The sequence below is a fragment of the Thamnophis sirtalis genome, unplaced genomic scaffold (genome assembly GCF_051295495.1).
Source record: "Thamnophis sirtalis isolate CommonGarterSnake01/CBP01778 unplaced genomic scaffold, rThaSir2_p1.2 scaffold_14, whole genome shotgun sequence".
Classification (NCBI taxonomy): Eukaryota; Metazoa; Chordata; class Lepidosauria; order Squamata; family Natricidae; genus Thamnophis; species Thamnophis sirtalis.
The window spans coordinates 41,019,923-41,037,449 of record NW_028261394.1 but is presented as its reverse complement, the minus strand read 5'-3'; the positions used below and the strand labels follow the sequence as shown (position 1 = coordinate 41,037,449).

The window sequence follows — 17,527 nt, the reverse complement described above, 5'->3', positions numbered from 1 at the left end:
GTTGTAATTTTTTTTTTATCAGTTCAGTTGAGTTTCATTGCTGGATTATTCTCTTCCAAATGTCAAAATCAGCTCTTTTCCCTGTTTGAAAGCAGAAGTATGTGTGTGTTTTGGAATTGGCCAGCTTAAAAAAAAAACCTTAAATGTTCAGATTTATTTGTTAATCTTTGTAATCTTAGTGAACAAATAATAAATGGCTACACCACCAATTAAAAAAAAAAAATCTTCGCTACCGGTTCGGGAGCTGGAGCACATGGGGCACGTCTGGACATGCACAGAACCTTCTGCGCATGTGCAGAAGGTCCGTGATGATGTCAGGGTGGGTGGGCGGAGCCTAGTGCCCCCGTCACTACCGATTGGCCCGAACTAGTGCGAATCGGCAGAATACCACCTCTGGATAACACTCTTAACTGCAAGGCCAATTTTGTGCCGATCAAACTTTTTAATATCATTAAATTCCTTTTTTCCCCCTAGCCTTCCATATTCTATTATTTAATTGGCAGCACCCACCAATTGTCTATAATTAATTGTCTAGCGTTTCTGAAGGTGTATTTCCTTGATGAGCTCATGAAAGGTTGCTTAATTGCTGTTTTTTTTTAAAAAAAAAATATCCCAGTTTTCTTCCTTAAAAATAAATCCAAATCAGGGAACAATTTAAAGAAAATGGGAATAAATTAAAAAGCGAGGGTTTAAAATGTATTGTTAAGCTAAGGGACACATTCACTAAAAACATTTGGGCCAGGAGGTTAAGTGAGTTCTGTTGGATGATTGATTTCATTGTTGGTTATTTCTCTTGTAAGATGGGAATTATTATCTTTTTTCCAGCTTTAGACGTTTGTTATCTGAATTGTTGGTTTAATTTTCACTTTTGGTTTTACTTTTCATACATCACTGTGAGATGGATGGCCGCATAAATGCTTATAGGCAAACAAACAAAAACATATAAGAAAGATGTGCTGAATATCGTTAACGGCTTAGTGTCTATAATACAGAGAGAATGCCAAATCAGTTAAAAAGCAGCCCAACCATGATTAGATGATCTTTAGTTGGGGCCAAAAAAGTGCCAGGCTTCAGGCAAACCTTAATGAACCAGGAGAGAATTCTACAATTAGGTATTAAGTGCCTATTTTTAGGTTCTCTCACAGCAAAATATTGTCTAGAATCCTAGACCACAGAAAGCTTTCCAGTAACGCTGTGCAGTGTTTCCGATTTAAAGGCAAAAAGGCTTCAGATCCTGAATGTGTGAGAATAGAATACAGAATAAAATAGAGAACAGAATAGAATAGAATAAATAGAATAGAGAAGAGAAAAGAATAGTAGATAATAGAATAGAGAACAGAATAAAATAGAGAACAGAACAGAATAGAATAGAATAAATAGAAGAGAAAAGAGAAAAGAATAGTATAGAATAGAATAGAGAACAGAATAGAGAACAGAATAAAATAGAGAAAAGAATAGAATAAATAGAATAGAAGAGAGAAGAGAGAAGAATAGAATAGAGAAGAGAAAATAGAATAGAGAATAGAATAGAATAGAGAATAGAATAGAGAACAGAATAGAATAGCAATAGCAATAGCAGTAGACTTATATACCGCTTCATAGGGCTTTCAGCCCTCTCTAAGCGGTTTACAGAGAGTCAGCATATTGCCCCCAACAATCCGGGTCCTCATTTTACCCACCTCGGAAGGATGGAAGGCTGAGTCAACCCTGAGCCGGTGAGATTTGAACCGCTGAACTGCTGATCTAGCAGTAGCCTGCAGTGCTGCATTTAACCACTGCGCCACCTCGGCTCTCTAAAATAGAGAACAGAATAGAATAAATAGAAGAGAGAAGAGAGAAGAATAGAAGAGAATAGAGAAGAGAAAATAGAATAGAGAATAGAATAAAGAATAGAATAGAGAACAGAATAAAATAGAGAACAGAATAGAATAAATAGAATAGAATAAATAGAAGAGAGAAGGGAGAAGAAGAGAATAGAGAAGAGAAAATAGAATAGAGAATAGAATAGAATAGAGAATAGAGAATAGAATAGGGAACAGAATAAAATAGAGAACAGAATAGAATAAATAGAATAGAATAAATAGAAGAGAGAAGAATAGAAGAGAATAGAGAACAGAATAGAATAGAGAAGAGAAAATAGAATAGAGAATAGAATAGAAGAGAATAAAGAATAGAATAGAGAACAGAATAAAACAGAGAACAGAATAGAATAAATAGAAGAGAGAAGAGAGAAGAATAGAATAGAATAGAGAACAGAATAGAATAGAAAATAGAATAGAGAATAGAATAGAATAGAGAACAGAACAGAATAGAATAGAATAAAAGAAAAGTAGAATAGAAAATAGAATAGAGAATAGAATACAGAACAGAACAAAACAGGATAGACTCGGATAGAATAGAATAGAGCTGGAAGGTTACACCCTGTTGTTTTTAACACCCCATATCTTAGATCTTTTTAAAAAGAAACTGGGGAAGGCCGAGCTCCCTTATTCTGTCTGCAGAAAGAAGGTGAGGTCTGCCATTCATTGTTAACATGATCGGCATGTCTATTGCTCTTCTTAGATTCTCGCGGCTTTCAGCTTTTGTTGAAGGTTCATTCTTTATCTTGTCAAAACTCAGTAATAGAAAATAAGAACCGAAGAGGAGGTTTTTTTTTTAATTTCCTGCTGTTTGGGCTCTAAATTCCCCCCCTTCCCTCTGCCAGTCATCTTTCCTTTTCCTCCCCCCCCCCCCGTTTTTACATTGTTGATTTTTATGATGATCCCCCCCCCCCTTCCTCCTCTCTGACGTTTGATTTATGCAAATATCCATGCCAGCCTGCCGAACCCCTGCAGGAGACGGCGTTGCAATAAATTTCATTTATCGGCAGGGGTGAGGGATAAGCTGGTTTGGGCACACGAGGTGGTATCAGTGACAAATCGCATTCCCCTCGGAGAGGTCAGGCGGACGGGAGCAAAGCACATTAAAAGTGCCGCTAGGCCATTCTGGAGCCTGAAGCTCTTCAACAACGGAAACCCGGGTCAAGTTTATTCACGGAGTCGATGCAGTGACTGATCAAGAGTTCGGGAAGACTCCCTGCCTTTTGCGGGAGCCCCTGTTGAAAGTCACGGAAGCAGTTAGAAGCCCAGTGATGATTTGAATGGGCAGACACTTTGAATGGGTAGATGCTACTCGCTGTGAAGGTTAATGATGCAGGAGGTATATGTTGTGCCCCCCCCCCCCCGGCAGAGCTGGCAGCAGATTTGGACAGTGAGGAGGTTGGGGAGGAACCTGGGCCAGTCCTGGAGTCTGGGGAAGGCTCTGATGAGGGCTCTGTGTTGGAGGCAGAGAGGGGGACAGAGCCATAGGCCAGTTATCAGCTGCCTTCAGAGTCAGACATCAGTGAGGCAGACGAACAGCTGGAGCCTGTTCCCCGATGTGCGCATGCACAGAGTTGCCAGACGAAGGGAACCGCTAAGGAGCAAGGGCCAACTTGGGAGTGAGGCCACAGGTGGACGATGAATGGCCCCTCCCAGAGGAAATAAAAGGGGAGCGAAAGGGGAGTGGAGTTTGCAGGAGACAATTAGTTCGCTTCATTGGTTCGTGACTCTCCGAGACTCCTTGCCAAGTTTTGCAGATGTCGGCCTGTCAGCTCTCCAAGCCAGATAAGGTCTGTGACTGTAAATCCTCCCTTGAAAGACCTTGCTGAGGTCGGTAAGATGAGGACCCAGATTGTTGGGGGCAATAGGCTGTTTCTGTGTAAGCCACTTAGAGAGGGCTGCAAAACACTGAAGTATATAAGTCTAAGGGCTCTTGCTCTTGAAAGATGGGGCAGTGTCGACTGGCAACTACGCGGAGGAGAGCCTTTTCAGTAGTAGCTCCGACCCTTTGGAACGATCTCCCCGTGGAGATTCGTACCCTCACCACCCTCCAGACCTTCCGCACAGCCCTCAAGATCTGGCTATCCGTTCAGGCCTGGGGTTAAAGATTGTAATTCGTCCCCACCCGAATGATGAATGTTGTTTCTATTTTTAATTATGTATTGTTTTTATATGTCACTGTCTGTATTCCCTTCCCCACAAGTTGTAAGCCGCCCTGAGTCCCCTCAGGGAAAAGGGCGGCCTATAAATAAACTTACAAATTACAAAGCTTGAAATATTTCAAATGACCATTCCACATATTTCACACCTGAAATATTTTACCTGCTCTCTTATCAGGGACCCGTGTGCATGTCTCACCTTAATTAAATCCTAGCTCTTACAAGGCGCCTCAAACATTTTTTTAAAAAAAGTTGATAGCTTTATGATGCACCTCTTCATTCGATCCATCTCTTGAGTTTGGAGATGCTTAAAAAAACAGAAAAATATATGCCATGACGCTGATAGTATCTGTATTCCTGGTTGCCATGTCGTTATGCTAGTGACGGGCCATAAAAGATTTACATGCTCATAAATTTCTTTTAAGTGGTTTGGAGTAAACAATAGCGGATAACTGAGTTAACTTAGCCTTGCTCTTTAAAAAAAAAAAGCAGTGGTTTTAAAGACTTACCTAAGTCTGAGAAAACAGGAGAGCTTTCCTTTTAAATGATGTAGAGGTTTATAAATAGAAGATCTGAATCGTGATATGGTGTGACAGTGGGATCAAATAGATGCTTTGTCAGGAAAAACACTCAGTTCGGTCCATTTCAAGATAATGGAAAGAAAAATTAGTCTTAAACTAGAAGGAATACTGTGGTCTCCCATTGCATAACATTCACATATTTATTTATTAGAAGAATAGAATAGAATAACAGGACAGAGTTGGAAGGGACCTTGGAGGTCTTCTAGTCCAACCCCCTGCCTAGGCAGGAAACCATATACCACTTCAGGCAGTTGGTTATCCAACATCTTAAAAACTTCTAGTGTTGGAGCATTCACAACTTCTGGAGGCAAGTTCTTCCATTAATTAATTGTTCTCACTGTCAAGAAATTTCTCCTCGGTTCTAAGTTGCTTCTCTCCTTGATTAGTTTCCACCCATTGCTTCTTGTTCTACCCTGAGGTTCTTTGGAGGATAGTTTGACTCTCTCTTCTTTGTGGCAGCCCCTGAGATATTGGAAGACTGCTATCATGTCTCCCCTGGTCCTTCTTTTCATTAAACTAAGACATACCCAGTTCCTGCAACCGTTCTTCACATGTTTTAGTCTCCAGTCCCCTAATCCTCTTTGTTGCTCTTCTCTGCACTTGGCACTTCCCTCCAGCCTTCACCCAAAGCCCTGCACCAGGAGGCTGAAGCAGACCCCGAGTTGGAATTTCTCCTCCCCTCTGACCCATACAAAAAGACCCCGAAGGGGGAGACTCTCTGCAGCAACACAAGCGTTCACTGCATGTATCCGTCCCAGCGGCCGTAGTTTGAGGACCCCTGATTTAGTGCAATATAGAAAAATGCAAATAATTTTTCTCTGGACCACCAAAATTTTCTCACGGACCACCAGTGGTCTACGAACCACTGGTTGGTGACCACTGCTTTAGAGTGGCCAAGGTATGCATGTCGTTTCTGGGGCGCTTCCTTAATGAAGAGATGTGTCTTTTCCTGCCCTTGCAGATAGCAATAGCAATAGCAGTTAGACTTATATACCGCTTCATAGGGCTTTCAGCCCTCTCTAAGCGGTTTACAGAGTCAGCATATCGCCCCCACAGTCTGGGTCCTCATTTCACCCACCTCGGAAGGATGGGAGGCTGAGTCAACCTTGAGCCGGTGAGATTTCAACCGCTGAACTGCAGATAACAGTCAGCTGAAGTGGCCTGCAGTACTGCACCCTAACCACTGCGCCACCCCTCTGCAGTTGGGCCCTGCAGTCCTAGGAAAACATATGCATTGAGGTAAGGAGATTCCATCAACATGCCTGCGGGGTCTCAGAAGTGCCTTATCACGGCCTGTTGGCACCGCCTTATCTGTGTTTTCCTGGGATTGCAGGGCCATTGAGGGAGCCCAGGAAAAAGAATCTTGCTTCTTTAAAAGGTATCTTCCCCCCACCCCAGCTCATCTTACCTTATTTGTTTGGAGGGATTATCTTTAAGCCGGTGTGTACCTTCAAGGTGTACTGCGTTATAGTTGGAGATGGTGTGAGCGCGTACCTGGCCTCGTCTGGAGAATATCAATTTGAACGAAAGCTGATTCAAGGGACCTGTAGCCCTTTTAACATTCCTAAGTGGTACAAAACAGTACCTCCCTTAAAAACAATGCTTTAAGTAGATAAGTGATGTTGTGCAGATTAGGGAGAGTTGCTTGTTTAGTCAAGAATACAGGTTCCAATACTTTTGGGTGAAAAGAAATTAATTGACTGCAACTTCTTTAAAACTGAGTCATTGTGTGTAATGCACGACCATGATTTTGGACAGAATAACAAGAGTTGGAAGCGACCCTGGAGGTCTTCTAGTCCAACTCCCTGCTCAGGAAACCTGCTGTCCCACTGCTCGGGAAACCCTATATGGACATACTAGCCGGACACCCGTGCTTCGTGATGAAACTACGTGATCGGGCTATGCAGGAGAAATTTGGTTCACAATCCGTTGGCTCAGTGGTGATCGGTGATTGAAACACGTAAGGGAATATCGCTCCCGCTTCTTTGAGTCCGGAAGCAGTTCCATAGGTGGAAGGCGTAGACATTTTGGTGAGGTACCGACATTTAGTACTTTAAGGAGCCCCAGACCCCTCCTGAGTGAAGGAGTGGAACGTTTGCCAGTTTGATCTGAGGTAATGGAATGTGAGGCAACAGGCAGTTGGAACAGAGTTCTTTTCAGGTGGGGAGGGGGAGTAGAACTCCTTAGCATCAGCGTGTTAATTATTGTCTAAGAAATACTAATGATCAGATGGTCATGAGCCGAGGTGGCGCAGTGATTAGGGTGCAGTACTGCGGGCCACTTCAGCTGACTGTTATCTGCAGTTCAGCGGTTCTAATCTCACCGGCTCAAGGTTGACTCAGCCTTCCATCCTTCCGAGGTGGGTGAAATGAGGACCCAGACTGTGGGGGCGATATGCTGACTCTGTAAACCGCTTAGAGAGGGCTGAAAGCCCTATGAAGCGGTATATAAGTCTAACTGCTATTGCTATTGCTATTGTCATTTCAAAAAATCCTTTCTTAGCGAGCACCTAGAACCCAAGAGGAACATACGTGTCAAATTTCAAGTTTGTAGGCTTTACAGTTCTGGAGATTTCGTGATGAGTGGGTGGTACTTGGCTTTTATACATATAGATGAGGCCATTGAATATAGCAGACTGTTCTTTATAATGCAAATGGATAGAATTATGATTCGAATCCTGGTCAATGTATTTTTCTAGAAGAATACAACGACCGATGATCAGTGTTTAGAATAATTCCTGGTTGATGAACATGATGGGATTATAGAACTAGAGAATATGTCTTTTCTATCCTACATAAGCATGGAGTGACGAGGGAGAGTTGCTTGTTTAGTCAAGAATACAGGTTCCAATACACTTGGAAATTGTAACCGTGCTCCCTGAACTTTTGGGTGAAAAGAAATTAATTGGCTGCAACTTCTTTAAAACCGAGTCATTGTGTGTAATGCATCATCATGATTTTGGACAGAATAACAAGAGTTTATTTCTGAGCGTTTCTCTAGGGAAGGATCTACTGTCTCCGGAGATCTAACCTACAAAAAGATGCCCACTCTTTTTATATTGTTTTTATTTTTTTTGCCAAGGTTATGGACTGCCGGATGACATCGTGATAGAAAAGCAAGGGAAGGCACATGCTTTCGTTGAATGTACCGGAAAGGATGTGAAAATCTCTAACCTGAAGCTCATCCAACACGATGCGGAGAAAGGCATTCTGAGTGAGTATCTTGAGCTGGCCTGCTGACTTCCCAAATCAAATGAGGCACATACAACCAATGGATGCTCCGAGATTCAACGGTGTGTCTGATAGCAAGAGCCCTTAGACTTATATACCGCTTCCCTGTGCTTTACAGCCCTTTCTAAGCAGTTTACAGAGTCAGCATACTGCCCCTAACAATCTGGGTCCTCATTTTACCGATCTCGGAAAGATGAAACCTTGAGCCGGTCAGGATTGAACTGCTGGCAGTGGGCAGAGTCAGCCTGCAATACTGCATTCCAACCACTGTGCACCATGGATGGATGGGTGGAAGGAAGGAAGCAAGCAAGGAAGGAAGGGTAATAACAATAGCTCTTGGACATAAAATGCGGACCTAGATTGTTGGGGGCAATATGCTGACTTTGTAAACCGCTTAGAGAGGGCTGTAAAAGTACTGTGAAGCGGTATATAAGTCTATTGGTATTCCTTCCTCCCTCCTTCCCTTCCCTTCCCCTTCCTTCTGTGGTGGTTCAATGGTTAGAATGCAGTATTACAGGCTGATTCTGCCCACTGCCAGCAGTTTGATCCTGATCTACTCAAGGTTGATTCAGCCTTCCTTCCTTCTGAGGTCAGTGAAATGAGGACCCAGATTATTGGGGGACAATAGGCTGACTCTGTAAACCGCTTAGAGAAGGCTGTAAAGCACTGTGAAGTGATATATAAGTCCAAGTGCTATTGCTGTATTGTAGGAATGCATTTGCTAGTAGTTAATTTTCAAAACTAGTCCAGTTGTTTAAATGCAGTCTTTGTTTTGTATACAGAGAACTATTCCAATGGTAGATGATATATTTAACTCAGGGTTGAACTGTGGAGCCCTTGATGTTCTATGAGCTTGGTTGTTCGTTTGCAACCAATGGTGTCACCTACTCAGGTAACAAAGCACCTGCAAGCCAACAGCTAGAGAAAATCAAGGACTCCATAGAGAAATATATTTGAGGATCGCATCCGTTGCGTAGCACCTGCTTCTTGATTATAATATTCAGAATTAACAGCTTTGAGGTGTTCTGACCCCCCACCTTGTCCGTTCAGAAACGAAAGCCAAACAGAACGTTCAAAGGAATGTTTTTATCAGTTCCCGGCTCTTGCTGGCTGCGAGCCCAAAATAAGCACAGATAAATGCTCTGGCAAAAGTCCTCACTCATAGACTACTACAAAACAGGATTATATAAATCAAGTCACTTATCCAAGTGCTTTTCTCGATGGTTGCACACGAACGGAGAACGTTGATTAGAACAGAAATGGAACGTTGACGTCTGCAACCAGGGCGTGGCACCATCAGTCTTTTATCCACAGGAGGAGATCCTAACGAGCAACAGCTGCTCGTTATCATCTCCTGTGAGTCCTCAATTGTTCCTTATGTCAGTCAGCCCTTCTCCTGCGTGCATCCCGAAACAACTCACAGGAGGTTTCTGTGTCAGCCTCTCTCACTGATCCAAGGCTCAGCCATTACCTGGGGGCCAACTAGTCTCTCTGAGCCCTGCTCGGAGACAGAACCCTGTCCAGGGCCCTCCACCTCCTCCAGGCCTGACTCATAGGGCCCCTCGCTGTCAGAGCAGCTCCCAAAAGCTCCTGCTGAGCCACAACATGGGGTATCCATTGTTCTAATTTTATTGTATTCCCCTTTTCCCATTCATATTTTTTTCTTGTTACTCTGTTTCCCTGAAAATAAGACCTCCCTGGATAACAAGCCCAATCGGGCTTTTGAGTGCATGCGCTAAAATAAGCCCTCCCCTGAAAATAAGCCCTCCCCGAAAATATTGCAACACAGCAGCAGCCATGAGGTGACCACGCTGGCCGCCTTCCGCACCTCAAAAATAATAAGACCTCCCCGAAAATAAGGCCAAGCGCTTATTTCGGGGGTCAAATCAAAACAAGACTCTGTCTTATTTTTGGCGAAAGACGGTAATGATATTGGTTTTGTCCGTCTTGCTAAAACAGACAAACGGGATGAGTTTCCTTAATGGTGGCGCAGTGGTTAAATGCAGCACTGCAGGCTACTGCTAGATCAGCAGGTCAGCGGTTCAAATCTCACCGGCTCAGGGTTGACTCAGCCTTCCATCCTTCCGAGGTGGGTAAAATGAGGACCCAGATTGTTGGGGGCAATATGCTGACTCTCTGTAAACCGCTTAGAGAGGCCTGAAAGGCCTATGAAGCGGTATATAAGTCTACTGCTATTGCTATGTTCGACGTTCAAAGTTTTCCTTCAAGACTGTTTCCTAATGGGGACTTGCCACTTCTCATGTCCTCTTTTCTCCCTCTTCCCCCCCCCCTCTTGAATTTGATGAATTTTCGTTAGCTGTGTCCCTCTGCCTTTTGAAGAAGGTGATAATTAACACTTCATCATCTGAGATGTGGATTTGAATAACAAATGCTCCATGGGCTAGCAAGATAATTTCAGCACCTTTTATGTGAAAATATATTCACTCACCAAAAAAATAAAAAATAAAAAAATAGGGGAGGGGGTGCTTGAGCCACTCTTGAAAGAAAGTTATTAATTGCTTGTCCCTAATATATTCTTTAACAGAGTAAATTTATACATTGTGTCTTTTTTAAAAAAAGTAAGTGTTTAATATGAGCGTCTGCATTTTGATGCGCGAAAATCAGAACTGGTCTAAAACTTCTCCACGAAATGCTTCTTCATTCTCAAGGGTTCCTTTTCCCATCTTTGTGTTGTAGTCTGCCAGCGGCTAGCAGATCTGGCAGCGGAGTCGGACAGTGAGGAGGTTGGGGTGGAACATGGGCCAGTCCTGGAGTCTGGGGAAGGCTGGGACGAGGGCTCTGCGTTGGAGGCAGAGAGGGGGACCAAGGCCATCTGGTAGTTATTTGCTGCCTCTGGAGCCTCCGGAGTCTGACATCAGAGAGGCAGAAGAACAACGGGAGCCTGTTCTTAGTGTGCACATGTGCAGAGCTGCCAGAAGGCAAGAACAATTGGTTCACGGACAAAAGGGCGACCGACAAAAGCGCGCCCGACTAAACCGCGGTGACAAAACCGCGAGTTCTAAAATGCACCGACGAATGAGTGCTGAATCGCGCTGACAACAGCGCACCAACAGAAGCGCGCTGTAAACCTAAATCTAACCCTAACGCTAACCCTAACGCTAACCCTAAACCTAATCCTAACCCTTACCTTAACTTAAATCGCGCTTCTGTCGACACGCCGTTGTCGGCACGTTGATGATGTCGCGGTTTTAGCGATGCGGTTTGTCGGCGCGCTTTTGTCGGGTCACGAGAACAATTAAGCAAACATAGTCGACTTGGGATTAAGGCTTGGAGGTGATTGGCCCATAAGACATAAACGAGGAGCGAAATGGACATGAGCTTTTGCAGGAAGCAATTAGTTCATAGTTGGTTCAAGCTTTGAAAAGTTCTGTTTGACTCTGTGTTAAGTTTGGCCTTGCTCTGCATTTGGGAGTTAGGTCTCTGGCAGCATTCCCAGGGAGATAAAGGTGGGTGTTTATCAACATTCCCCTGACAGATTGTTGCAACTCGAGCAGACATCTGTCGGAACCTTCACAGACTGTTTGTGAAGCCTTGCTGACTGTTAATGACCATAATTTTCAGCTGTATAAATAAAAGAGAGTTTGGGGGACTAAGATTGTGATTTATGCTTTATCCGGAAGCCTAGGTCAGAACGCTTCGTGTTCCTCAAACCGTTGGGCAACCAACCTCATGCAGATTAAAGATTTGGGGAGTAGCAATCCAACAGTTCAAAGATTTTTCTTTTTAACTGACTAGTTTAGAATAACCCTTGGTCCGTTTCTTCAAACGAGACTTCATACGAAAGCCCGTGTGTTGATTGCTACTTTTATCATCAAGGAATGATTGCGCTCATTGATTTTTAATCAAAGCCTGTGTCATCCACAAAAGAACCTGCCTACTACCGGCTTGTGCGACTCAAAACGCACCTGGGGCTTTGTGTGTTGAGACCAATCATCCAATGGATGGCTGTGTTTGTGCCAATCAGCCTCTGTTGACTTAAGAATGAATTGAGGTACCTGACAAAGATGTTTTGCTGAAGCATTTCGGAATTCCTTGTTTATGCTCACCGGGAGATTTTTTGTCTTTTAAGTCTTGTTTATGCGTCCACAAATTCAAGAGCCGGATGTGTTTTTGCAGGTGTTCATCAAGGGAGGACGACTCTGGAAAACTGTGTGTTGCAGTGTGAAACCACTGGAATTACCATCCGAACATCTGCCGAGTTCTTCATGAAGAACTCCGATCTGTATGGGGCGAAGGTAGGAAGGGATGTTTTCATTTGTTAGTTGTCCTTCTGTTGTGGCCCACTAGCGGCCAGCGGAGGGAAAAATATCTGCTGTGAGCGCTGGGTAGGCATTAGGAAGGGCATCCGGCCAGCAAATGCTCAGCTCCATTCAGTCGCTTCGACTGCACCCCGATGCAAGGCACTATAGGGTCATTAAAAGAGAAATCCTATTGTGGCCCACCAGTGGCCAGCAGAGCTGGCAGCAGATTCTGAAAGTGAGGAGGTTGGAGAAGAACATGGGCCAGTCCTAGAGTCTGGGGACGGCTCTGCGTGGGAGGCAGAGCTGGGGCCAGGGCCGTCCCACAGCTGCTTTCGGAGTCGGACATCAGTGAGGCAGACGAACAGCTGGAGCCTGTTCCCAGTGTGCGCATGTGCAGAGTTGCCAGACGAAGGGAACAGCTAAAGAACAGGGACTTGGGAGTAAGGCCAGGCGATGAATGGCCCCTCCCAAAGGGAATAAAAGAGGAGCGAAAAGGGAGTGGAGTTTGCAGGAGACAATTAGTTCTGTTAATTGGTTCCTGACTCTCCTATCGGCCTCTCAGCTCTCCAAACCAGATAAGGTCTGTGACCGTAACGCCTCCTCTGAAAGGCAGTAAAGCCACAAGTGGATGGTGAATGGCCCTTCCCAAAGGGAATAAAAGAGGAGCGAAAAGGGAGTGGAGTTTGCAGGAGACAATTCGTTCTGTTAATTGGTTCCTGACTCTCCTATCGGCCTCTCAGCTCTCCAAACCAGATAAGGTCTGTGACCGTAACTCCTCCTCTGAAAGGCAGTAAAGCCACAGGTGGATGGTGAATGGCCCTTCCCAAAGGCAATAAAAGAGGAGCGAAAGGGGAGGGGTGTTTGCAGGAGACAATTAGTTCATTCTTGCCAAGTATTGCGGCGCCTGAAAGATATCAGCCTGGCCACTCTCCAAGCCTGATAGAGGTCGGTAATTGCGAACTATCTTGCAAAACTGTGGGAGAGGAAAGAATTTGCTGGAGAGGAATTCACTGTAAATTAAATAAAAGGGGTTTATCGGGACGAGGACTCGGCTTCGTGCTGCTGGGGAAGCCTAGATCAGAACAGAAGCTTCTTCAGAAGAAACGAAGTCTCTTCAGAGGAAGAACAAAAGAAGGTTTCCAACTGCCTCTCGAAAAATCCCCTTTTGGGACATGGTCTCTCCTATTTTCGACCTGCTTCTGAACCGTTTCTTCTCCTCTTCAATTTCAGGGAGCTGGGATCGAAATCTACCCAGGCAGCACCTGCATTTTGATGGGGAATGGGCTACACCATTGTAAAGAAGGAATCCTGATCAAGGTACGTTCTAGCTTAAGAGCTGAGTACCTTAAAGGAAATACACTGTGCTTGAGGAATTTATTATTATTTTTTTAAAGTGCAGAGAACCACGAATGGAAGCGTAGCAAATTGGCTCCTTTCCAAACAACCGATGTCGTTGCATTTTGTTCCCTTTGTGGAATAAAACATTTGTGGGGGGTTTTTTTCCCCCCATCGTGTAGCAACTCTTTTACGGGGCCCTCAGTTCGATCACTTCTGCTGCAGAGTGGGAAGGAAGCATGGCAAACTGAAAATGGAATCGTTGCAAAAATTCCACGAATGAGAATTGATTGGATATTCATTGCGCAGTTTAAAAGTACTCTACGCTTCTTTACCTAAAAGCAAGGGGGTGGGGAATCCACTGGTAGGAAGATAAGAATTTTTGAGCTCAAAAGAGTGTGTTTGGTGAATCTCTCCTCCCTTTGTCCTCGAGAAATAGAGAAAGAAAGGAAGAGAGGGTAGAAGAGAGAGAAAGAGAAAAAGAGAGAGAAAGGGAGGGGGGAAGAGAGAAAGAGAGAGAGAAAGGGAGATGGAGAAAAGAGAGAGAGAAAGGGAGAGAGAGAGAGAAAAGGAAAGGAACAGAGAGAGAGGAGAGGGGGAAGAGAAAGAGAAAGAAAGGAAGAGGGGTAGAAGAGAGGGAAAGAGAAAAAGAGGGAGGAGAAGATAGAGGAAGAGATAAAGAGAGAGAAAGGGAGGGGGACGAGAGAAAGAGAGAGAGAAAGGGAGATGGGGAAAAGAGAGAGAGAAAGGGAGAGAGAGAGAGAAGGAAAGGAATAGAGAGAGAGGAGATGGGGAAGAGAAAGAGAGAAAGAAAGGAGGAGAGGGTAGAAGAGAGAGAAAGAGAAAATGAGAGGGGAAGATAGAGGAAGAGAGAGAAAGGGAGGGGGGAAGAGAGAGATAGAGAGAAAGTGAGATGGGGAAAAGAGAGAGAGAAAAGGAAAGGAATAGAGAGAGAGGAGAGGGGGAAGAGAAAGAGAAAGGAAGAGAGAGTAGAAGAGAGAGAAAGAGAAAAAGAGAGAGGGGAAGATAGAGGAAGAGAGAAAGAGAGAAAGGGAGGGGGACAAGAGAGAGAAAAAGGGAGATGGGGAAAAGAGAGAGAGAAATGGAGAGAGAGAGAGAAGGAAAGGAATAGAGAGAGAGGAGAGGGGAAAGAGAGAGAAAGAAAGGAAGAGAAGGTAGAAGAGAGAGAAAGAGAAAATGAGAGGGGAAGATAGAGGAAGAGAGAGAGAAAGGGAGAGGAGGGAGAGAGAGAGAAAGAGAGGGGGGAAGATAGAGGAAGAGATAAAGAGAGAGGGAGGAGGGAAGAGAGCAAGAGAGAGAAAAAGATGGCGAAAAGAGAGAGAGAAGGAAAGGAATAGAGAGAGGAGAGGGGGAAGAGAAAGAGAGAAAGAAAGAAAGAGAGGGTAGCAATAGCAATAGCAATAGCAGTAGACTTATATACCGCTTCATAGACCTTTCAGGCCTCTCTAAGCGGTTTACAGAGAGTCAGCATATTGCCCCCAACAATCTGGGTCCTCATTTTACCCACCTCGGAAGGATGGAAGGCTGAGTCAACCCTGAGCCGGTGAGATTTGAACCGCTGACCAGCTGATCTAGCAGTAGCCTGCAGTGCTGCATTTAACCACTGCGCCACCTTGGCTCTTAGATGTAGAAGAGAGAAAGAAAAAGAGAGAGGGGAAGATAGAGGAAGAGAGAAAGGGAGAGGAGGAAGAGAGAGATTGTTCCAAGGTCACTCAAGAAACCTCCATGATCAAGCTAGGATTACATCACGGATCTCTTCTGTCCAGATTTGGTAAAACAACATTGAATAATACGGTAAAACTGATTAGGGATTTAGGAGGAGGACTCCAGATGCTGCTTTCTTGTACTTCTGGTTAACATCTGGATGGCAGATGTTGGGAGAATGGGGAATAGCCTAGCTTTTGTTATGGGTTCTTTCCTTTCCATGACGTCATTACATGTGGGCCTTTGGCTTTCCATCGTCAAATAAGTTGTAAAATAGTCTTCTCAGAATTGTTGAACTGGGTGGATCTCATGCAACTCTACCTCGGCTTTTAGAACTTTTTGGATGAGCATTTTGACGTTCCCAAGATAACCATGAAGAACAACGTGATACACAATAATGAAGGCTACGGTGTGGTGCTGGTGAAACCTAAAGAGGCTAGTGAGGTCACGCCAGAAAGCACATCAGGTATGGTTTTATCGATGTTACTTACAGTACTGGCAAATGAGCAGCATGGTGGTCTAGAGGTGGAGCCCTCACCTCACAATCAGGAGGCTGTGAGTTCGATCCTTGGTAGCGGGAAATATTTCTCTCTCTGGGCACAAAGGGAAAAATATCTGCTGTGAGCTCTGTCTAGGCATCAGGAAGGGCATCCGGCCAGCAAATGCTCAGCTCCATTCAGTCGCTTCGACTGCACCCCGATGCAAGGCACTATAGGGTCATTAAAAGAGAAATCCTATTGTGGCCCACCAGTGGCCAGCAGAGCTGGCAGCAGATTCGGACAGTGAGGAGATTGGGGAGGAACATGGGCCAGTCCTGGAGTCTGGAGAAGGCTCTGATGTGGGCTCTGGGTTGGAGGTAGAGAGTCGGCCAGAGCTGGTTATCAGCTGCCTTCAGAGTGAGACATCAATGAGGCGGAAGAACAGCTGGAGCCTGTTCCCAGTGTGCGCATACGCAGAGTTCCAGATGAAGGGAACAGCTAAAGAACATGGGTTGACTTGGAAGTAAGGGCACAAGTGGATGATGAATGGCCCCTCCCAGAGGAAATAAAAGAGGAGCAAAAGGGGAGTGGAGTTGGCAGGAGACAATTCGCTTCATTGGTTGGTGACTCTCTGAGACTCCTTGCCAAGTTTTGCAGAGATCGGCCTGGCAGCTCTCCAAGCCAGATGAGGTCTGTGATCGTAAATCCTCCCTTGAAAGACTTTGCTGGATGTGAATGAGCAGAATTCACAGGAAATTAATAAAAGGGTTTTTTGCCAGGACAAGGAATTTGCTTCATGCTCTTGGGAAGCCTCGATCAGAACAAATCCATCAGAATTGCCATTAAGCCTGCAGAAAGAGCACGGTGCATGGTACAGATTGCAATGTAGCCTAAGCCGGTGTTTTCATACGGCAACGGTTCGGTTCCCCAATGCACCAAATCAGAGCCAATCAAAACATATAATGGCCCACTGATGTGATAAACGAACCTATTGTAGATTAAGTCAAATGCTGTGAAACCCGGACAATTAAGCTTGTAAAATCGATTTGGCGTCGCTGTTTCTGATTTTAGGACAAACGAAAGAGAGCCCGTCTGCCGAAGGTGCCCCCACCGAGAACTGCGAAGGTCCTCCTGGATTGGATTGCGGGGAAGCGGATCCTTACGGAAGAGACAATGACGTCAATGACGAGGAAGACAATTTTCAGATATCAAAGGAGCTTTGGGCCACCTTGCTGAAGAAGAACCAGCTGTGCCAAAAGAGACTGAGCCAGTTGGAGATCCCAGAGGCAGACAGCCAGATGTCTCAACAGATGCTTGTGTCCATCTTGGGCAACCAGTTCAAGCGCAACGGGAAAGGGTGTTTTGGAATCTTCCTTTATTGATTTTCCGAAATTGTGTTATCAACCCGATAGGAATAACCAGCAGCTAAGCACTGATGCTTTCCAGAATAGCTAAAACTCCCTTGACCCCTGTTTTTTTTTTTTTAATATTTAAATCTGATTTATCTTTTCTGCTTCACTGTGTTCTTTTCAGCAGTGGGTGTGTGCTTCACAGTTTTGAAGCCATAGCTTGAGAGTCGAAAGCTCTCCGACGACTTTCCCAAAGGGAGAAGCGTCATCCTTATTGGCTCTGTGTCTCCGTTTATTATTATGCTATTTATATCTAACATCAATCACCTCGTTTTAAAAATAAAATAAAGCTCTGTACGTAGATAGGGAGATTGTTGGCACTACCCTCCTACCTCGTGACTGCAGATAAAATGAACATTTGTTGTTTGAGTAATGGCTGTGGGTCAGTTTCAGCTACGTTGAGTAAACCTTTATATTTAGCAAAATTGTCCTTTTGCATTACTTGTCCGGTTGATTTGGTGTGCGGGAAGCTGTTTATTTTGTTTTTG

The 17,527-nt window shown here is 44.5% G+C and overlaps 1 protein-coding gene across 1 annotated transcript in view; it reads left to right on the top strand.

The window, feature by feature from the left end:
• Nucleotides 1-17,343, top strand: part of SHCBP1 (SHC binding and spindle associated 1) — a 45,014-nt gene extending 27,671 nt beyond the window's left edge. Inside the window, exons 9-13 of the mRNA XM_087728571.1 lie at nt 7,681-7,812; nt 11,967-12,085; nt 13,322-13,408; nt 15,485-15,617; nt 16,702-17,343. Coding sequence (XP_087584697.1) covers nt 7,681-7,812; nt 11,967-12,085; nt 13,322-13,408; nt 15,485-15,617; nt 16,702-17,012 — 782 coding nt within the window. The 3' untranslated portion in view covers nt 17,013-17,343. The remainder of the gene's footprint in view (nt 1-7,680; nt 7,813-11,966; nt 12,086-13,321; nt 13,409-15,484; nt 15,618-16,701) is intronic.
• Nucleotides 17,344-17,527: the final 184 nt, after the last annotated feature.